Source organism: Megalobrama amblycephala, linkage group LG19 (genome assembly GCF_018812025.1).
Source record: "Megalobrama amblycephala isolate DHTTF-2021 linkage group LG19, ASM1881202v1, whole genome shotgun sequence".
NCBI classification, from domain to species: Eukaryota; Metazoa; Chordata; class Actinopteri; order Cypriniformes; family Xenocyprididae; genus Megalobrama; species Megalobrama amblycephala.
In genome coordinates, this window is record NC_063062.1 from 37,983,671 (window position 1) to 38,007,564 (window position 23,894).

Sequence of the window (23,894 nt, forward strand, 5' to 3'; positions counted from 1 at the left end):
AACTAATTTTTGCGTTCACATTTTCTTCAGTAGTAAAAGAAAAATCCACAATACTGGGCCTGTTTACACCTGGTCACTTCATGTGTTTCTCTGAGCTATCCGATCATGCAAAGACCAGCTGTAAATGCTTTCTGAAACGCTTTTGAGATGTATTTAAATCCGATCACTCAAACTGCTTCAGGAGGTGGTTTGAGACTCATTCCAAAGTGTAAATGCATCTGGTTATTGAAACCAAATATATACATTTTATTCCTCCCAAAATGTTGAAAAATAAACATGTGAGAGCGTGCTATAGGCTATATGACGTTATAGCTAGATATGACGGGGCTCAAAGCACAATCATCTTCATTAAAAGTAGTGAGACTAAATGATCTTACCAGTGCTGATGCTGCTCTTTCTCTTATTGTGGTCTTTGATGTTGAAATTAGCTGATGATAAATAACATGCAGCTCATATTTGTTGCTTTCTTTGATGTAAACTTAGTTAAATTTGCATATGCAAGGGAATTGAAGATTGGATTTATATTAATTTTGCGGAGACACATTTATGTGGCCAAGAATAAATGGAACTAGTGCTAACTAGTTTTCTGTAAGGTAAGAAAACTCAAGTATATAGTGTTATAAATGTACAACAACAACACAAAAACTAGCTTTACAATGTTAATAACTTCCTTTCCCTTCACTGTTGAAATAATTGAAATTAATTGAATTTCAGTTCAGTGAAAAGTTTAAATAGGACCTATAATGCCCCTTTTCATAAGATGTAATATCAGTGTCTGGTGTCCCCAGAATGTGTGTGTGAAGTTTCAGCTCAAAATACCCCACAGATCATTTATTATAGCTTGTCAAATTTGCCCCTATTTGGGTGTGAGCAAAAACACGCCGTTTTTGTGTGTGTACCTTTAAATGCAAATGAGCTGCTGCTCCCGCCCCCTTTCCAGAAGAGGGCGGAGCTTTAACAGCTCAACAACAACAAAGCTGGAGAATCTCACGCAGCCAAAATGAGGATTGTCAGTAACGGTGTTCAGCCTTACATTGTTCAAACCGGAGTCACACTGATGGAGAGACTCAGGAAGAAGTTACAACTTTTAGACGTTTCTGAATGGTTAGTGGATAAATTTATGTAGTTGCTGTGGAGTTGATTCAAGCATGTGCCGTCATGTTAATCTTTTGTGCAAATCCAGCGTTCGTTTGTGAAGCAGTCCGGTGTAAAATGACGGCATGATAACAACACTCTACTACAACAACTCTTCCTCTTCTCTAAAGCAGCCCAACATGGCCACACCCCCTTTGTTGTGTGTTCTTGGGGGCGGGGTTTATGTAAATTTTAGGGTTAGTGATGTTACCAACCCAGGAAGAAGCTCATTGTAGTTCCTACCAGCTGTTTGTTGTAGTCCTTAAAAAGTGATTTCTGTAAAAGAAAATTTCTCCTTTTGCACTGAATTTTGCAGATGTTGTTTATGCTCAAACAGCAACATTACACACTAACTAAAGTTAAAAAAGTGAAATCATAATCAATCACCCCTTTAACAGCTCTCATTGATTGTTTCCACAGGTAGTCTGTCGTTGCAAATTTTTGCTAAAGATTTTCTGCAAGCTCACTACTGCTACCAGTGAAGAGTTACACATTTGCCACAAATTAACTTTGTGTTTGATGCAAATAGCCAGTTAGTGCAGAGGAGATGTAGTTGACTGTGGCCGCAGTCTTTGACAAAACCGGGAGGAATCTAGCCGTCGGTCCGTCCTTCCCCTCCCCCCTCCTCTCTCTCTCTCTCTGTGTGTTTGGTGGTGGAGGGGGACACTGGGACCAGCCGGTGACCTCAGGCCGAAAGAATGTCCCCGTTTACTCAGACCTCTCTCTGTCTCTCTCTCTCTTTTTGTGTTCAGATTCTGGCCCTCCCCAGACATTTGTCAGCACCAGAAATCTCAGTGATCTCAACATTGTTTGTTGTTTACGCACGTCTACAAATGTCCACATCTAACTTTGCCATCACAATTAAAGAACAACAACAACAACTTATTCTCGGAACCATTTACAACTTTTTATTATATTTTCTGAGGATTTTTTAAGTGGTTCTTCGCCCTATCCTAGGGTGTTCTGGATGGTTGCTGAAATTTGAAAATTTCATATCACGATTATAGTGATCGAAATGATCACAGTATTATCACAGTATTGTTAAAATGTACAAAAAGTACTCATATGCACGCTAAAATGCATTTTTTTATGTTGAAAACCAGCAGCACAACACACTTTTTGTTTGCATAAACATTGAAATAATAACATTAAAAACCATTTGGGTGACATACAACATAACATGTTTTCTACTAACATGCACTAAATGTTCAAATAAAGTTTTATATGGTGTAAATCGTGTGTTTGCACCCCTAATTGAAAGTCTTTCCTCAGTTCTGTGTGTGAATCTCGCTTTATCACTCTGAATTAAGTCGAGTGTTCGTTCCTCTGTCGGGCCGCTGGCTGTTTGAATGTGGCAAGTGCATAAATTTTGTGATGGTGAAAAGAAACGAGATGTCTGCCATGAGCGCTGTAAATTAAGGGACGGGGAAAGAGGTCAGACTGATTTATGAACTCTGTGTGTGTGTGTGAGAGAGAGAATGATGAGCGTTTTGTGTTTTTTCTTCATGTTTGAATACGAGACAGACGTCCTACGTTCAGTCAGACTAGCCGCATAAAGTCAGATCGCTTCTGTCCAAGAAACGCCCATTTAGACTGAAACAGTCTGACTAATTACAGTTGGCATTTGTGTACCCTGATTCTAATAAAACGGCACAAAGTCAGATTTGAGCTTTTGATGCTGGTGGTTTTGCGAGTGCGTTTGTGTTGTGGGAATGAACACAGCTGTTCATTTAACATGCATCAAAGATAAAACATATTTCATTCTTTTAACCGTTTGATGTTTGCCAATTAAAATAATTGCTTGTTTGTTGTTGAAGCTGTTTGTAAATGCACAGCATGAAGACACATGGAGTTTCTTCTGCAACATTTTGTGCCACGTGTAAGAAGAAACTTGAATGAAATGGGAGCATAATTTGATTTTTTTTCTTCCCGCAGGACGGAGGCTACGAGGAAAGGCTTTCTATAATGTTAACGGAAAGGTGTACTGTGAGGAGGACTTCCTGGTGAGTCAAAGCCGCATTTATTTGATCAAAAAACACTTTAAAAATACTAAAATATTTTTAGAATTTAATACAACTGTTTTCTATGTGAATATATTGTAAAATGTAATTTATATCCAGTGATCAAAGCTGAATTTTCAGCATCATTACTCCAGTCTTCAGTGTCACATGATCCTTCAGAAATCATTCTGATATGATGATTTGCTGCTCAGGAAACATTTATGATTATTATCAATGTTGGAAATAGTTATGCTGCTATTTTTGAGGAAATGTTGATGAATAGAAAGATAAAAAGAACAGCATTTATTTGAAATAGAAATATTTTGTAACATTTTTTGTTTTTACTGTCATCTTTGATCAATTCAATGCATCAAGTATGGAATAGTATAGAAGATTTAATTGGAATGTTGTGACAAAATGGAAGTGGTTGCTTTAAACATAATATTTGATAATTACTTACAAAAACATGCAGATAATATGATTTAATATAGTGACTTTTTTCCCAATCCTTGACAACAAAGCCACGTTTTTTGCCTAATTAAACTATTAATTTTTGAACGCAAGCGTACAAACAGCTTTTAATCTTGTAATTACAGTAATTCAGACACAATGTGGAGCATTAATCCATTAAAAACATTTTAATCCATCTGATAGGAGGCAGGCAGTATCTGTCCCTGTCACGGGTTGTTCTGCTTTTGTTGTGATGTGCTTCTGCAGAACCTGTCCTGCTGTAGGGTTACACCAGCTGTAGTGTCTCAACAAAATAGCTGCAACGCTTCATTTAATTTAATGTTTCCTAAGAGGGAGGTGGAGAGTAGGCTTGTATTGATTAGCACTCATTAGTGGATGGATGGATGTCAGAGTCTCTTGGGAGAACAGATGCTGTAGCTCCGCCCACCTCTTATTCTGCCTAAAGCCAAACACACACACACACACACATTGGGAGAAGTGGGCAGATAGCAGATCCATCATCCAGGAACCAACTTCCTGTGTGAAATGCTTCTGTCAGATGTTATTGTCATTTTGATACTACTGTCACTCATCTTATATATATATATATATATATATATATATATATATATATATATATATATATATATATATATATATATATATAATTTTCTTGTCAAATGTTTAATACATTTTATATAAATATATGTATAATTCTTTCTCTGGGCATATATATATATATGTATATATTTAGTGTATATTTTTTTTTCCTTTTCAGTCCTGATAGTATGGACAGATGATATATAGGACAGGACAATTAATTGGTCAATATTTGCCATTTTGATAGATTTACTTATGTATTTATTTTATATGGGAATATATACAGTATGTGTTATATATATAATATTATTGTAAAATTAAATATATATATATACACAAAAATGTAACATTTGACAAGAAAATATGGTGAATCTTACATATTAGAAACATTAAATATTACATTGCATGTGTGTGTGTGTGTGTGTGTGTGTGTGTGTGTGTATATCTATCTATCTATATATCTATATATATTTTTCCCTTTGTTTTGTTAAATACTGCTAGATATGTGGCTATTGGCCTCCTAGCATAGATATCAGCATTAATATCATCTATTGAAAAAAACAACACATTGGTCGGCCACTTAATAGGTTCATAATTGACCCCAAACAGCACTTCTGTGGACGTGACTGACTGAGGAACACGCCGCCGGGGGTCCGGCAGATGGTCTGTCTGAAGGGACGGGACGGGGTGGGGGTTTCCTGGTATTGATCAGTCCCTCCCAACCCCACCTGCTGGCCCTCACTCCACAATTAACACACAAACACCAACACACACCGATGAAAAGAATGTTCAGGCGAGCAGTGATGTCATCAGTATGGAATGGAGCCGAGTTCCACGGCCGGACGGAAAGTTCCACGTCGTTAAAACATGGCCTTTGGTTCCGACAATAGAATCCGCAGATCTTGTGTGGCCTTTGCCACTCATTTCCATAGAGTGCATGTTTGAGAACATCTTTACTCTAATGGCTGCGCTCCAAACCCTTGTCACCCTGGTAACCAGGTCAAAACCCTTTTCCGGGACAGATGGCTCCCCTCAGGGTTGTTTCTGTATTTAAGATGCATACAACCTGTGCACCATTAAGAACCTCTGAAGTCTTTATTCAAGACTGTAGATGTTCTTAATCTCAGGATTGTCTTTCCGAGGTCTAACACCTCATGCTGAAGAAGAGAATCCAACAGATCGACTCTTATAATGGCCAGCTCTTTTATCCATCGAGTTTCCCAAACGCTGTTGATCTTCTCAGGAATCGTGCTGATCATCTGAGATTCTCGGCTGATGTCTGAAGTGTTTAATCAGATGCACCTCTCTGTCTACAGAGCTGAACACCTCGTAGGGTGTTACTGAAGCTCTCAAACAGCTCTGAACACAGAGAGAGCGCGCCAGCGCCCCCTTCAGACCCGTCCAATAGATTGATGGTGCTCAGTGATTGGTGGAAGTTTTTGGAATTATGTATTTTTTGCATTTTGGAAGTTGACATGAAAGGTGAAGCAGTGTGACATGCTATAATTTATCATGTATATTATATTATATTATATTATATTATATTATATTATATTATATTATATTATATTATATTATATTATATTTTTGTTTAATATTTCATATTTTTTAGATATTTTACTCTTAAAATATTTTTAATATATTTTTACAAGTATATGTATAATATATTATTTATAATATTATATATACAACCTGAAACTTGAATTCCGGAAAAGTTTTTTAAATTTGAATGAAATGAAAAAAAGACTTTCAAATCACATGAGCTAATATTTTATTCACAACAGAACATAGATAACATAACAAATGTTTAAACAGAAAAATTTTACAATTTTATGCACAAAATGAGCTCATTTCAATTTTGATGCCTGCTACAGGCCTCAAAATAGTTGGGACGGGGGCATATTTACCATGGTGTAGCATCTTTTCTTCTTTTCAAAACATTGAGGTTATGAGATTCTGGAGTTTTGGTGTTGAAATTTGATAGTTCATAGATTCATATTCATATAGTTTTGCATTTTGGAAGGTGACATGAAATATTTATATATTTAGTTTGTTATCATTTATATATATATATGTGTTTATTTATGTGTGTGTATATATATTTTTTTGTTTAATATTTCATATATTTTGATACAATTGTACTCTTAATATATATATATATATATATATATATATATATATATATATATATATATATACACACACATAAATAAACACACACACACACACATATATATATATATATATATTTATGTGTGTGTATATATTTATTTATATTTTATGTGTTTATGTGTGTGTATATATATTTTTTTGTTTAATATTTCATATATTTTGATACAATTGTACTCTTAATATATATATATATATATATATATATATATATTTTTTTTTTTTTTTTTTTTTTTTTTTCTATTTATACATTTATATTATGTAGTGTAGGTATACTTTTAATCATTTTGCAGATGATTTATTCTAAAGCGACTTACAAATGAGGAGTACAACAAATGATTCATAGTATGATTCATAGATTCATATTAATATAGTTTTCATCTGGGTAGTTGACATGAAACATGAATCAATGTGACATGCTGTAATTTATCATAAACTTGTTTAGACATTTTTCTGTAATACACATGCGAGTTTTCTTATAAACAAGAATTATTTGTACTTTTAAGTGTGTTTGACAATGATGAAATGTGAAATGTTCCAAATGGAGAAAAACTTGAAATGTTCACCACTTAAATCATAGATAAATACACACTTCACCTATACATTAATGTAAATTTAATGTTGAAAAGATATATTTATTTGTATTAACAAATTATATAATTTATTTTGACTTGCATAATAATTATATGACATGCCTGTGTCATGCTAAAATATTAATAAGTCCAAATAGCCAAAAATTACAAATATCTCAATCAACTCTTCTTAATAAATGATTGTGCATTTGAGAAATCTATGAATCCTCAGTAAAATTTTATTTACAGACATTTTAGAAGCATTTGGACCAATATAGTACTGTTGAGTCAGTAAGATTAGCAAGGATGCATTGGTCATAAGTGACTCCAAACTGTTTAACGGAGTATGTTTCAAAGAAACACCATGTGCTGTCAAATACGATCTTACATCTGAGCTGTGATATTTTCTTCCGTAGTATTCCGGATTCCAGCAGACAGCGGAAAAATGCTTTGTGTGTGGTCACCTCATCATGGAGATGGTAAGATTTCAGTTCCATCTGGTGCTTATTCACTACTACTATTGCTCTGATTTTTCACTTTCCACTTGTCATTTAAATTAGTTTTACCGTTTTAAATAAATGTGGAACCAAAAATGGATTATCAAAGCAGCATCATCTCTTAAAATACTCAGTAATGTGTGTCTATACTTAGAAACAGATGATGTTATTGTGCCTCATTAGTGCTGCATCAGCCCACGACCATCTCACCTGTGTGTGTGTGTGTGTGTGTGTGTGTGTGTGTGTGTGTGTGTGTGTGTGTGTGTGTGTGTGTGTGTGTGTATGTGTAGATCTTGCAGGCTCTGGGAAAGTCGTATCATCCAGGCTGTTTCCGCTGTGTGGTGTGTAAGGAGGGTCTGGACGGCGTTCCTTTCACCGTGGATGTGGAGAACAACATCTACTGTGTGAAAGACTACCACACGTGAGTGACATCTTCACGTTCACCCTGTTTTATATTTCAGACCCAAGGTGTTTTTGTATAATAATGAATATTCATTACATCTATTATTATTATTATAGAGTGCAACAGTTGAGTACTGGAAATAAAAACTCCATTCATTTTCTCCATAAGAAAATTGATTTTGATAAACCTTATAAACCTTTAAAGGGGACATATCATGAGACTTTTTCTGTGTTTAAGTGCTATAATTGGATCCCCGTTGCATTTTCCAACTCAGAAAATGTGAAAAAAGGTCAACCCAGTAACTTTGTTTTGGCAAGCCTTTCTCTGCAAGCATGTGAAAAAACGAGCTGCTCAGATTTCACTCCCCTAGTGACGTTGGAAGGGGATCTTATTATAATATTACTGCCCCTTAATGCATTTTAAAAGTTGTAACTTCTTCCTGAGTCTCTCCATCAGTGTTGACTCCGGTTTGAACAATGTAAGGCTGAACACCGTCATCATTTTGGCTGCGTGAGATCGTCCAGCTTTATTGTTGTTGAGCTGTTAAAGCTCCGCCCTCTTCTGGAAAGGGGGTGGGAGCAGCAGCTCATTTGCATTTAAAGGGACACACACAAAAACAGTGTGTTTTTGCTCACACCCAAATAGAGGCAAATTTGACAAGCTATAATAAATGATCTGTGGGGTATTTTGAGCTGAAACTTCACACATTCTGGAGACACCAGAGACTTATATTACATCTTGTGAAAAGGCATAATAGGTCCATTTAAAGACAGACCTACTTTGACCTACGAGGTTGTTAATTGATGGTATTTGCTTCTGCTGAAGCAGTCAGCCTGCATTATTTCAGCTTATTTTTAAAATAATCATGTTTAACAGTGGAATTCCTGGTGAAAAACTACATTACCCATGATGCTGAACAGAATTTACACCAATCAGAGAGTCGAAAAAAGCAACATGCTCTAAAATAATTATTAAGCTCCGCCCACTCCCTTGAAACACTGCGAATGATGTTATCAAGTCGATCTCTCTATGCTCCCAAAATACTGAAATGTATGTATATATATATATATATATATATATATATATATATATATATATATATATATATACACATATATATATATATATACACCATAGTGGATTTTAAGATAAAAACAGGTAATATTTTAAAACGGTTTCTTCTCAAATCAATATTTCATGTGGTGAAAATCTTCAAAAGTACAATATCCCTTAAATGTCTTGTTCGTCGAGGCTCGAAGCTGCTTGCTTTACTTTGCGGAAGATCAAATAAACATTTTATGTCTAAATATTTACTGATGCACCAAGTATCCATGTCATAAGTGAGAGATTGTGCATCCAGCCGCAAAATAAGGGGTCCTGATCACCCTGTCAGGGTTTATTTTACATAATCCCTTACATAATGTGGTTTTATGTGTTTTTTTAATGTGGTTTTATTCATAATGTTGTCTCTTCATCTTCACAGGGTTTTTGCTCCTAAATGTGCCTCGTGTAACCAGCCAATCCTCCCAGCACAGGTACAAGTGTTTGAATATAGTGATATATGATAGTTGCATGAGTTAGATTGAGGTCACGCTTCAGGACTGTCCTGACAGAGGTTAACTGGCTGTGTGTGTGTGTTCGTAGGGTTCAGAGGAGACCATACGGGTGGTGTCCATGGATAAAGATTACCACGTGGAGTGCTATCACTGTGAGGTAATTCAGACTCGTTCATAAGTCAGTAGTTACTGACCACAGGTTCAGTCCCAGTCCTGTCATGATTGTGAAGCTGGTTTACTGTGATTCGCTCAAAGGAAAGTGCGTCTGGTAAATGGCACCTAACTAGGGGTCATGTTTACTCTCCTGGATAATGCTCTGCAGTTATGTAAGATGTGTTTTGTGTGTATTAGGGCTTGGGTCAGGTATAAATGTGCATTAATATTGTGAATCATTGACTGATGACATTCCAGAGTGGGTCATGCAGCTAAACTTTGAGTCTGTGAGGTAAAGTGTTCAATTAAACACATTTCTCAAAGAGACGAACATCGCAGTCTTTTTATAGAGGAAATCTCAGCTTTTCTGATAAAGAAAGTGATTTTTTGGCTCCAGTATTATCTTAACACTTTATTAAAATGTAATTTTAGTAATATTTTGAATGATATTTAAGTAATTTTCTGAATTTAGCAAAAAAAAAAAAAAACTTTGTCAATGAGCAGCCGTGTACTTGTATATAAATATATTTGAAATTATATTATATAATATATTATATATTTATTTTATATAAAATAAATATAATATAGGCTATTTATTCATAATAAAAAATAAAAATAATTGTATTCATAATAAAAATATAAGAGTGTGTATATATCTAATATATGTAATTTATTTTCCAGAAATGTGTATTTTCATCCCAATTTAATATAATTATTTTTTATTATTTGTATTATTAGTAAACATATTAAACAACATGTATTTAGTATTATGTTTATTAATATTAATAAAAATAATAATAATGATATATATTATAGATATATACTAGAATATTATATATGTATTAAAATTAATATTGTATAAAATATATATATATGCCCTATATTTAATAATATTCATAATAAAAATATACACGTGTAAAAAAAAATATTTATTTACCATAAATGTGTATTTTCATACAAATTTAATATAATTATTTTTTATTATTTGTATTATTAGTAAACATATTAAACAACATGTATTTAGTATTATGTTTATTAATATTAATAAAAATAATAATAATGATATATATTATAGATATATACTAGAATATTATATATGTATTAAAATTAATATTGTATAAAAAATATATGCCCTATATTTAATAATATTCATAATAAAAATATACAAGTGTAAAAAAATGTATTTATTTACCATAAATGTGTATTTTCATACAAATTTTATATAATTATTTTTTATTATTTGTATTATTAGTAAATATATTAAACAATATACATTTAGTATTTTATTAATATTAATACAAATAATAATGATATATATTTTATAGATATATATTAGAATATCATTTGTGTGTGTGTGTGTGTGTGTGTGTGTGTGTGCGCTTATAGTCAATGATTACTTTTACATATGTCACTTATCTTTTCGTTATCACAAAAATATGTCTTCCAATTCACAATTTGAACAAAATACAAAATTGTCATGTGACAGGGTTGAGATTAGGGTGCTTGAAGCCCTTGTCAAAACGTTGAATCCATATTTGCTTTTCATGGTAATTTATTAACCATCCGAACTGCAGTTCTAGATTTCTTTCTCTTGCTACGGATTTTCCCAATTGGCTTGCAGAAGGAATTTCCATCTATAAAGGAAGCTTTGTGCATTAAATTATTTACAGTGAAGCTCCTGCAACAAGAGTGATGATTCACTGTATTCTGATGTCTGAAAAAGGCTTTTATTGGGCTTGACTTCATTTCTATCAAACATATGAAGAAAGTAACATGCGTCTGCCTGGTTTGCAGGATTGTGGCCTGCAGCTGAATGATGAAGAGGGGCATCGCTGTTACCCGCTGGAGGGGCACCTGCTGTGCCACCGATGCCATCTGCACCGGTTAAAGACCCCTCTGCCGCCCCACCCGCCCCCGAGTTACCCGCTACACGTCACTGAACTGTGAACACACGGACTCACGCTGAAGAAGAGAATGGTGGAACGACAAGCAAGAGGAGATAAAGACAGAGAAGTGTCTGTCCTTCCCCTAAACAATAAACAGGGAAATCAGTCTACATATTTCCACTTGTTTAGGGTTTATATGACCAACCAGGGAGGCTTTTATTACTACTTTCATCCCTCATCACCTTCTTCCTCACACGTTCCGGTCTCGTTCGCCGTATCGAGGGGTTTTCGCTCCGTTCGGGACCCAGCATGAGGTCTTCAGCACTGCCGCAGGGGAACGGAGGGCGACCCGTGCCTGTTTTTCCTCCAAACGTGACCTCTGAATGCCAGACGACAGCACTGAACATGCATACAGACTGAGATTATGACTTCCTGTGCCTTCATCGAATATCCTGCGTCGATCAGGCCGTCACGTCACTCACTGCCTTTGACATGCACCATTCCTGTATGCGTGTGTCGTGCCGCTTTTTGTGCCAAGCTGCCCGGGTGTTTAAAGGGACATTTTACCAAAAATGAATCATTTATTCACCCTCATGTTGTTCCAAACTGGTATGATTTTATCTTCCATGGAAGACAAAAGACATTTATTAAAATGTCCTTTTCAGCCAAGACACTATTGGCAAAACCATTGTTTTTCATTCCCTGGTTAATTTTGAGATTTTAGGCTATTTTGTGTCCATAACATGTTTTAGTTGAAAGAAAACATCCAAAATACACATTAAAGTTAGTGTTGACAAGTCGATTAATCACGATAAATCACATCTAACATAAAAGTTGGTTTACATAATATGTGTGTGTATATAATATATATATATATATATATATATATATATATATATATGTGTGTGTTTGTTTGTGTATACACACATATATTTATACATACATAAATGTTGTCAAAACGATTAATTACGATTAATTGCATCTAACAAAAGTTTATTTACATAATGTGTTATAATATGCTGTTTATTTATTATGTATGTATAAATACACATGCATGTATATATTTAACAAAAATATATTATATTTACATATAAAATATATTTATACAATATATAAATATATATATGTACATGTATACATGTAAATATTTCCTTAAAGATATATGCGTTTATATTTTTTAATACATAATAAATATACAGAGTACACACACACATATTATGTAAACATACTTTTATGTTATATGCTATTAATCACGATTAATTATTTGACAGCATTAATACACACATATATTTGTACAATTGCACACAGACACACATATATAATATATATACACACATTATGTAAACATACTTTTATGTTAGATGCGATTAATCGATTTAACAGCACTAATTTAAGTGTTTAATTACAGTTACAATGCATATATTTAAATGCTGTTTTCTCAAAATTAGACAACAAAATAACAAGAAATTTAAACTAATGCAAATAAGTATATTTAATTAGATAATGCATTATTTGCATATTCAAACAACTTTTTAGAAAACTAAAATTCAGTTCTAATTCATTACAGTTTTATTATAGTGACATCAGTTTTTTTTAACCCGTGGTGTCTTAAATTGTCTATGAATTGTACAGGTTTGGAATGACGTGAGCGCGAGTAAATAATAGTGAACTGTCCCTTTAAGCATCAATGAAATGCCTAAACTAGTGGCGGCAGTGGACCGAACGTTGATGCATTGCTGGCACAAAGGTGGAATTTTCTTCACCAGGTGACGTTGTGAATCCTGCTGCATATAGCAGGACTAACAAATGTATATTTTGCAGAAGTCTGACATTGAATCTCTCTGGCCGGAGTCAGAGAGGCCGTTACGACCTGACACCAGCACAACGGGGTTGGATCTGTGAACACGGAGGATCTTCTCCGCCAAACTCTTATTCGTAGTGCTCTTCGGACACTGGTTTGTCTCTGGATGAGGTGCCTTCCTGCCTTACATATTCCTTAATGTAGAGGAGACGCACTGTAATGTGTCTCAGGAGACTCTGAAGGGACTCTGATGTACGCAGGGGTCAAAGTTCAAGCCTGGATTTGCTGGATTCAACCAGGCCAGCCAGAGACCACCTGCATTTGTCCTGCAGTCAATTTGTGTTTGTGTGTGACCCGGTGCCTGAACCAGCCGCGATGCAATGAAGCCACAAGCAGCAGAACGTTTTGCACATGTCAGAATAATAGTCATGAACACTATAACACACGTAGAAAAGTCTGTTCACAAAAGAAAGCTCTCTTATATTTTGACTAGATTCACATAAACGCTGGAAGCTTATTGCATTGCATCTGATTAGGACATGTTGTGAGTGTGTACGTCTGTGTGTGTGTGTCGTTGTGTATATGTTCATGTACACTAGTGGCTGGGCCACTGTGTGTGATTGTGTGTGTGTCATATACAGTAACCCTGATAAGTATTTAGACACTTTAAAACATCTGAACGTCATTGCATTACACTCTTAGGAAAACAAAGAGGTTCTATATAGAACTCTAAGGTTCTTGACTCACTTTATGCCAAAAAGGTTCTATATAGGGAGGGACCTTTTCACAAGATGTAATATCAGTCTCTGGTGTCTCCAGAATGTTTCAGCTCAAAATCCCCCACAGATCATTTATTATTGCTTGTCAAATTTGCCCCTATTTGGGTGTGAGCAAAAACACACTGTTTTTGTGTGTGTCCCTTTAAATGCAAATGAGTTGCCTGCTTTCCAGAAGAGGGCGGAGCTTTAACAGCTCAACAACAACAAAGCTGGAGAATCTCACGCAGCCAAAATGAGGATTGTCAGTAACGGTGTTCAGCCTTACATTGTTCAAACCGGAGTCGACACTGATGGAGAGACTCAGGAAGAAGTTACAACTTTTAGACGTTTCTGAATGGTTAGTGGATAAATTTATGTAGTTTCTGTGGAGTTGATTCAACTCATCCACTAGCATGTGTCGTCATGTTAATCTTTTGTGCAAATCCAGCGTTTGTGTGGCGTAAAATGACGGCATGTCAACAACACTCTACTACAACAACTCTTCCTCTTCTCTAAAGTGGCACAACATGGCCCCACCCCCTTTGTTGTGTGTTCTTGGGGGTGGGATTTATGTAAATTTTAGGGTTAGTGATGTCACCAACCCAGGAAGAAGCTTGTTGTAGTCCTTAAAAAGTGATTTCTGTAAAAGAAAATATCTCCTTTTGCATTGAACTTTGAGCGTCGTAACTTTGCAGATGTTATTTATGCTCAAACAGCAACATTACACACTAACTAAAGTTAAAAAAAGTGAAATCATAATCAACCACCCCTTAAATGATTGCATAATATCTGGTGGCATGTTTATGAGCTGTTTAATTCATAAAGTTTAATTCATTAAAACTAAATCTATAATGATTCCATGATGGAACCCCTAAATATGAAGTGCCTGACGGAACCCTTTAAGGTTCCATATAGAACCTTTTCTTCTAAGAGTGTAGACAAAATATCAATGCAAATGTCATTTATTATAAAGGAAGTTGCACAAACACTTTGGACACAAAAAGGAGTTTGTCTTTGAAATGGTGAAACGATAGATCTAGTCAGTATTGTGTGTGTTTGTGGTTAAAACTGACTTCATACATGCACTAAAATCACCAAAACACCAGCTGATTAAAAAACACTGAGGAAGATCCTGCAGTATTTGATCACGTTCAGAGCGTTTTAAGCAGGACATAAATGCTTGTCAGGTCTGCTGTACACACTTTTCCTGTTCCACACAGACGTCTGCTGTGATACTACTGACAGAAACAGGCTGTATGTGTTTCCTGACCTGAGAAGATCTGATGGAGAGCGTTGTTTCTTAAATCCAGTGATTTTCTTATCTGCAAAGCAGACTGATGTACTCATGTGAAGATGTGTGTTTGCTGACTGATTACTGTACCGGAAGCACATAACGTCATCTTGACCTGGTTTTTGGTGAAAGAGGTTCCCCGCAGATTTAGCTAAAGGAATGTTCTGGATTAACGTACAGCGTCTGTGACATGCCGTCGACTCCCAGAGAAAATCATCATGTTTTTTTTTTACTATGCATTTTCTGTGGTAATCGACAGCATGAATATTCAGTATAATGACAGAATATTCCTCTAAACAGTTCAGTAACCTCTGATTTTTCCACTTTCAGATCATTCCCGCAAGTGTGTTGTTGTTTTTAAAGTTCTCCAAGTTGTCTTAATCCACTTTTAAAACATACTACTATTGTATAGCACAAGGCTAGAGTCCCTGTAAATAAGCAGTGTAGAATGTATTTCCTGCATTTATCGGAGATTCCATGAACGGTAGCTTTCCTTCGGTTAGTTCTTTAAAAATGCACATCTTACATTCTGTTGCATCACCTTTTTTATCGTACAATGTTTTGATTTCCTAGATATTTCATAAATAAAGAAAAAGCAAAGTAGATTTATTTATCTAAACGTGAAAAGTTTAAAGTTATTTAATGTATGAAAAGTCTGGGCGTATCATTTAACCGTAGATTTATGTAATCTGCTTTTTCAATAAAGTGGTTTTTGTAGTTAACTTAAACTGTGTGACTGTGATTTTATTTGTGTGGAACCTTCATCTTCAAAACTGTATTGAGTATTGAATTCATTTCTAATCATTTTAAATAACCAGCTAATATTCATTAAGAATATAGACAAACTTTATTTTACAGTAATTGTCTAGATTAGCAATATGTGGGTAAAATATTTTTTCTAATACTTGTAATGTTTTAAACGCTATTATTTTTTTAAACTCTACATTTGTGCAGTAAAGTTAACTTCAAAGAAGATCTACATTTCATATTTTCATTCAGTGAGATAACATGGAAAGTGTTCCATGCTTTAGTAAAGGATTTCTGTCACCTGGTGGAAAACAAACACTTTTAACATGAAAATGACATGGAATTACCACTATAACCACTAGATGGCAGCAGAGGACCACTCATTAGCTCATTTGCCATTTCCTCTCTTATCATTCTTTTTGTGTGTTTTGCTTTTGGATTTATTATAAAATGAACATTATAACAAATTTTATCAATTTTATTACACTCAAGAAGTATATCAAGAGTAGTCACAAAGTCTAATGCCATTTAGATGAAAGGAATTTCATTAAAAAAACCCAGATTTTACAGTGGAAACCGTTTTGAATTGCTCTTGCATCATATTGTGTAAAGTGCATTTATGACAAAGAACTACACAGATGCAGATATCATAACAATCAATAAATGCACAGACGTTTTCCTCTGTTTCTAATTACTAAAGCTCTTCTAAAATGGGCCTAGTGACAACCCTGCTTTTTTGGGGCGTTAAAAAATGGTGCAAATACCAGTAAATTGACCACCGCAAATCTTAGTAAATCACTTAGCATGAATCATTTCAATACTCTCCTCCCAAATTTAGTGGCCTGACAGGGAAACTCCTACAAATTCATATGCAATAAGGTCAGCCACAAAAATAACTCATTCGCTAATTTTACACTGTGTGTCTTTTAGTAACTCCTACTTTTGAACAGCAAAAGAGAGTTTGCGCTGGTGCAAGCTGTTAGTCTGGCACTTGAAAATCTTGAATGTATTTGTTTCTTTCATTTGATTTATTCAAATCAGCGTCCCTAGAGCATGACATCACATCCTGTTGGTCATATGAAGTCTGAAGTGATTTTCCTAAGCTTTACTGTTGGGTGAGACCTTTACGCTCTCCGTTCTCCTCTGTCTGAAGTGTTCCAGTTTCCAGCAGTTTTCCAGCAGAAAAGTCTTGTTGTTTTGCAGTGGTTTTCCTGTGGAATCGGAGGGTTCGGTGTGTTTATTCAGCAGTGATATCAGCTCACTGTAATCACAGTCCTGCACGCAAACACTCGCCGCACCCTGATGTCTGATACTGCTCTGCCAACTCAGTTATGTTTCATTTACATATTGACATTGTCTCAGATATTTCTCTTTAAATTATTAAATTATTAGATAACACTTTATTTCGTTGGTCCACTTTAAATATTCTAAGTAACTTTGCAACTACATGTCAACTAGCAGTCATTAGAGTATTAGTGCTTAATGTCTGCTAACACTTTATTTCAGACATTCTACTGACTATAAATAACTATGCAACGACATTTCAACTTATTCTATAACCCTAACCCTACACTAATACTCTAATGAGAGTTAGTTGAGATGTTGCAAAGTGACTTATAGTTAGCAGAATGTCTAAAGTAAACTCAAAATAAAGTGTAACCAATTATTGCTCTTTTAATGTGAAGTTGCCATCAGCTTTTGTTTAATTGGTTTTGTGACAATAATCAGATCACAGAAGTGATTGTAATGAGTTTCTTCACTGAATCCATTCCAGCTGCTGTGGTGTTTTGAATGTTGCTGAGGAGATTTTAGGATTAAACACACAGTCTGAACATTAATTAGGTTGTAAAGAACAACTTCTTTAATCTCTGTGCTTTAATTCAAATCTGTGTTAATCTGGGTTTACGTATGCAGAAATATACTAGACATATAAAATGAATAATATAAGAGTGAGTGAGTGCGTGTGTGTGTGTGTGTGTGTGTGTGTGTGTGTGTGTGTGTGTGTGTGTAGCTGTAAGTCTATGGATTAAAGTCATTAAATGTAAGTCTATGGCGTGAGTCCATGAAGTCGATAATCATGTTTATGGCAGACACTAAAACTGCTGACAAAATACGTGAAATTTCCTCTTGAAAAGCCATGAATTATTTGAACAGAAGAGGTGCTGAGTTCATTAGCTGCTCGATGACAAACAGCAGACGAGTTTTCACTTTAATGAGACTCTCACTGTGTTTTTCTGTTTGCCTTTATTCCTGTGCTCCAGTTCATCTGTTATCCTTGAGAAAAACAAGTCTGACTAATTCTATTGAATGTACTTCAAATATTAAAAGTATATTTGTAATTATGTAATCTGTAGAGTTATTTGATATTTAAACATTTTACATGTACTGAATTGTAATTAATCATTACAAATGAGTGATTTAAAATACACGACAAACAAGTTTCAATAGAAATGACAGTGAAGTATATTTTAGTTGACCAGAAATGCTTCTCAGTTCATTCACCAGCACACTTTAACCATATTTCAAAGACAATAGAAGTAATTATGAAATTACATAAAAAGATGTACTAAAAAGTCCTACTTAACATTATTTCTGTAATAAGTGCTCTTTTTAAAAGCATGCTAAAGTGAACTTCTTTTTCACAAGGGCATAACAAACCTTTAAGTGCACGTTCTTTGTTTTGGAGTACATATTTAACATTTAAGGAGATATTTAACTAGATTTGAGTCGTGTTTGCCCATGCAAAACTCGCTGTTATGATACAAGGGTGTTCTAGTCTGTTGCTATGCTGTTGTTAGGTGTTTGTGCACCCTTAAGCAGGATTGGCAAGTTTGTGGTTTTCATTCAGAATTGGGCTTTTTTAAAAATGTTGGTGTGGGTTCATTTTTTTCTCGCAGGTTAAAGGTTTGATGTTGCATAAGTTGAATTTGACTTAAATGCTTGTATTGAATATTTTACATTCTACCAATGATCAAACTGTGCTATAGATGATGAGTTTTGTGAGGGAAGAAGGTGGCCTGGTCTGATGAAACGCGTTTTCTTTTACATCACGTGGATGGCCGGGTGTGTGTGCGTCACTCACCTGGGGAACACATGGCACCAGGATTCATTATGGGAAGAAGGCAAGGCAGAAGGCAGGGCATTATGATGCTTTAGGCAATGTTCTGCTGGGAAACCTTGGGTCCTGCCATCCATGTGGATGTTACTTTGACACGTACCACCTAGATCATGTACACCCTTTCATGGAAACAGTATTCCCTGGTGGCTGTGGCCTCTTTCAGCAGGATAATGCTCCTGCCACAAAGCAAAAATGGTTCAGGAATGGTTAAGGAGCACAACAACGAGTTTGAGGTGTTGACTTGGCCTCCAAATTCCCCAGATCTCAATCCAATCGAGCATCTGTGGGATGTGCTGAACAAACAAGTCCGATCCATGGAGGCTCCACCTCGCAACTTACAGGACTTAAAGGATCTGCTGCTAACATCTCGGTGTCAGATACCACAGCACACCTTCAGGGGTCTAGAGGAGTACATGCCTCGACGGGTCAGGGTTATTTTGCATCAAAAAGGGATCCAACACAATATTAGGAAGGTGGTCATAATGTTATGCCTGATTGTATAATTTAAACAGTAATATCATGTATGGGATTGGCATGTTGAGTTTTGATATTTGGGATATGTCACTAGTTCTGGGCTGTTTTTGATTGGTCTTTGGGCTGGTTTTGTCACACAGACCTCGCAACCCTGCCCTCAAATCGGATCTGTGTTTTAACTCTGAAACTCTGGAGCAGATTTTCCATGTAAAACTGGGTTTCTTTTTCAACAATAGTGTCGGGGCTCCAGGCCAAAGGACCACCCGAAAACTCTGGATTGGCTCTGCCCACCCACGCTCCTCCATGCAGCGAGCTTTACATAACACGCGGGTCCGTGGGAACGGCGGGCTGCGGAGAGCATGTGTCCGGCGTGTGTGTGTGTAAATCCAGCTGTGACGCTGGGAATCATCTCGGCCATTAGATTGATGTGTAATTCGATCACGGGACTTTTTGTTGCTCTTGTTGTCCAAGATTGAATGATTACAGTTGATCGCATGATAAGATCAGTTCAGTAGCAAAGTTTTCCATGAGTCTCTCTGGCCTTCTGTGACTTCTGTGATTTGTCAAACAGTGGTCTGGAGTTTGAGCGATGAATGAAAGTCCATGAGGACGGATGAAATCTGGTGCCAGTGACCTCAAGATCTGTCAAATAAATACAGGAATGATGTCAAAGGCTGTGCTCAGAAAAAAATAACCCACTGAACAACATTTCAAGCAGTAGCATAACATTTCTGTCTAATCATGATGTATGTTTAAATCAGCAAGTAGTGTGTCAAAATAAAATAATACTATTTTTTTGTTGTATTTTTTTACTCCAGTGTTGTGTAAAAAACATCTGGAGTGCTGTCAGTTTGATTAAATAGAGCCAATAAAAATGCAGTTAAAATGAGTTTATGAAATAATAAAGCAGTGATGCAGTCATGGTGTAAATTACAATAAAGATTCTCCATCACATTAAATTTAATATAAATCCCCCTGTGAGCTCTTTCATTTATATCAATCTATATCAAAATTCATATAAATCACTCTGATATCACAAACAACATCTGTTTAAAGAGAGCAGCTGTATGTGGACATGACTGTGATTCTTATATTTCTCCTAAATGAATGAAAAGTTCATATTTCTTCCAAAAACAAAACCATGTTTACAGGGTTAAATGTTTGAGATTGACTAATGTGGTAAAAATATTCAAACACTAATATGTGTAAAAATGAAGGAAATAAAATTAAATCATTTACTTCCATGCTGTAGAAAGGGTCCAAATGATGGAAATATATAATATACATTATATATATTATTTTTATTATTAATAATAAAAGTAATATTAAATGTATATATTAATAAATGTATATATTATTTAATGTGTTTAATATTATTTTTGCTTATACAAATAATTATATTAAATTTGTATAAAAATTTACATTTCTGGTAAAATAAATATAATAAAATTTATATATAATATTTAGATACAGTCTTTTTATTATTATTTTTTAAATAATATTAAATATAGGGCCTATACTATACTTGTTTTATATAATATTCATTTTAATAATTAAAAATATTATATATATATATATATATATATATATATATATATATATATATATATATATAATTCATAAAAAATAATATTAAATGTATATATTAATATATGTATATATTATTTAATATGTTTAATATTAATTTTGCTAATAAAATATATTACATTATATTAAATTTGTATAAAAATTTATGTCTCTGGTAAATAAATATAACAACATTTATATATAATAATTAGATATATACACAGTCTTTTTTATTTTTTATTATGAATAATATTAAATATTGGGCCTATATTATATTCATTTTATATAATATTCATTTTATATATATATATATATATATATATATATATATATATATATATATATAATTAAAATTATATTATTCACTCATGTTGGTTCCAGTCGTGAAAGTTGAGACCCCTGGCCTGAGGCGAGACAGAATGTTTTGCCATTATACATTAATGTTCAGTGGTTTTTCAATAGTTTAATAGTCAATTTAACATACAGTATTTTTTACAAAAGCGAATGGCTTCATACAATCACTAAAAAGCACATCAGATATCAGTTACTGAGTAAAAATAATGAAGAAATGTGACTGATGTGTTCAAACACTCTCATCTCACATTATGGCTCGGCTGAACAGGAGACTTTATTGCTTTAAGGAATTGGTCCCTATTAGTGGAAAATGCCAGATCACCATCGGCTCTTGATGACTATTACAGTTTTTAGTCTTGTTGCCACGGTAACTGCATTGACTTTCAAATTGTTTTGAGGATCTGATATGTTAATTCATTTTGCTTACCGCCAGTTTTATCTCAGCTCAGATGAGATTTCAGAAATCATTCTCTTCCCAATTATTATTTTTCTTCCAGGAAAAAGCCGGAAATAACCAGGCAGGTGATGTTTGAAGTGAAAGACATGTTGCCAGGCAACAGGCACATTTTACCCTGATCTGATCTCTCTCTGAGCTTTCTCTCTGATCTGTCAATCATTTCATCAATGCAGGAATTATTTACAGCTCCTAAACTCATGCGATTGAATGTTTCTGTATGGTAATATAGCCTACAGTGAAAGTCAGGGTTTTTATTGTTTGTGGAGAACATTTTCATTCACATGATGTTTTCCAGATGTGAGTTTTGGTTCTGTCTCTACGTGTTTTGGGATTTAAGTGGAACAGAACACATCTGACCTTTGCCCTCATGATCCAAAGAGGAAACACTGGGAACCAGGGTACTGACTGACTGTTATACATATGGACTTAAAGCGCCACCTGCTGGTCATGTCCTTCTGATCTGTTATGAAAATCAGATGCAGCTGATTTCTTCAGTTTCACTTGAGCTGTGTCTGAAATCACATACTTCCCTACTATAAAGTAGGCCAAAAACAGTATGTGACAAAATATGTGTGTCTGAATTCACAGTACTCAAAAAAAAAAAGGTCGGCAAAAAGTACCCGGATGACCTACTACTTCTGGCAAGATTCTGAAGTGTTCATACGATGGACACTTTACTATCCCATGAGGCCATGGGAGATGATTTATGAATGGCAGAGAGGTAGGTCACATGATAATGACAACATGGCGAATGTACGTCCGGTGTCATGAGAAATCTGATCAAAAGTTGTTATTGTGATGCCTTGACTAATTATAACCTATTTCACTATTGTATGATGTTTATTACATAAAGTGCACAAACAACATGTTTGAAATATAAAAAGAATGCCTACTGCATAATAAAACAAACTGGAAACAGATATTTAATGCAAAAAACATATCTAATATAATATAAGCTAAGCTAGCAGGCTAATTGGGTAGATGTATGCTATGCTAGTACATAAGCTTACTAAAAAACAGTAAGAATGAGAAATGCTTGATTTCACAACCTATAGCTTTAGTTAAATACTATGATGAACCATGTAATTTAAAAGACATTAAGAAAGCAATAAGGTACGAGAGTGACTTATTCACGAACAGCGCTAGCCTCAAGTACCGTATTGCTTTTATAAAATGGTTACCACACACAATACAAATATTAAAGCCAAAAAATGTGTTTCAATGCAACTTTCATGAAGTAAAATCACGAAAAGCTTTCTTCCGCCAGAAAAAATAGTCCCTTACCGTGAAAAGCAACAGAAGTTACATTATTACGCCATTAGATGGCGGCAAAGGCTGTCTTTATGAGTGTGTCAGTCAGTAGTGAAGACTTTTATATTGAAAAGACTGAATTGTTGTGAACACGGAACAACTGACAAATGCTTTGACTAGCGCTGTCAGTCATGGGAAAACCCCTTAAATGTTAAAAGGACAAGATATGAAGATATGACTTGAAGGAATTGCTAAATCTGAATGCAGGTAATAAAATCACTCACTCAATCTCTTTCTCACAATACTCTTCTACATAATACAGTAAGCTTCAATGAACAAACAAGAGTGGTTGCTAAGGGTGTTGTGATACACAGAACCGTTGGGTGAGGCGGTCATAGCCATGTTTTATTGTGAATAAAACACAGTTATTGATCAGAATCAAGGACAGGAACTAACCATTTTATAATGGTCATTATAATGCATTTTAAATGATATAAATCATAATGTGATTTTGCAGAAATTATAATCAGCCGCTAAAAATACTACTATTATATAAGTGACTTAGATTGCATTCAATGTTGCATTCATGCATAGTGTTAGTACTATTTATTGCTCAAATAGTGCTAGTTTTATTTGAATCATAGCCAAAGTCACAGA

At 34.6% G+C, this 23,894-nt stretch overlaps 1 protein-coding gene across 1 annotated transcript in view; it reads left to right on the forward strand.

Annotated features, from left to right (window-relative positions):
• The window catches only part of LOC125254134 (WT1 interacting protein), a 30,923-nt gene extending 18,600 nt beyond the window's left edge, over positions 1–12,323 (forward strand). The window contains exons 3-8 of the mRNA XM_048168581.1: positions 3,070–3,137; positions 7,342–7,404; positions 7,713–7,843; positions 9,309–9,360; positions 9,470–9,538; positions 11,329–12,323. Of these exons, the coding sequence (XP_048024538.1) occupies positions 3,070–3,137; positions 7,342–7,404; positions 7,713–7,843; positions 9,309–9,360; positions 9,470–9,538; positions 11,329–11,481 (536 nt within the window). The 3' untranslated portion in view covers positions 11,482–12,323. The remainder of the gene's footprint in view (positions 1–3,069; positions 3,138–7,341; positions 7,405–7,712; positions 7,844–9,308; positions 9,361–9,469; positions 9,539–11,328) is intronic.
• Positions 12,324–23,894: the final 11,571 nt, after the last annotated feature.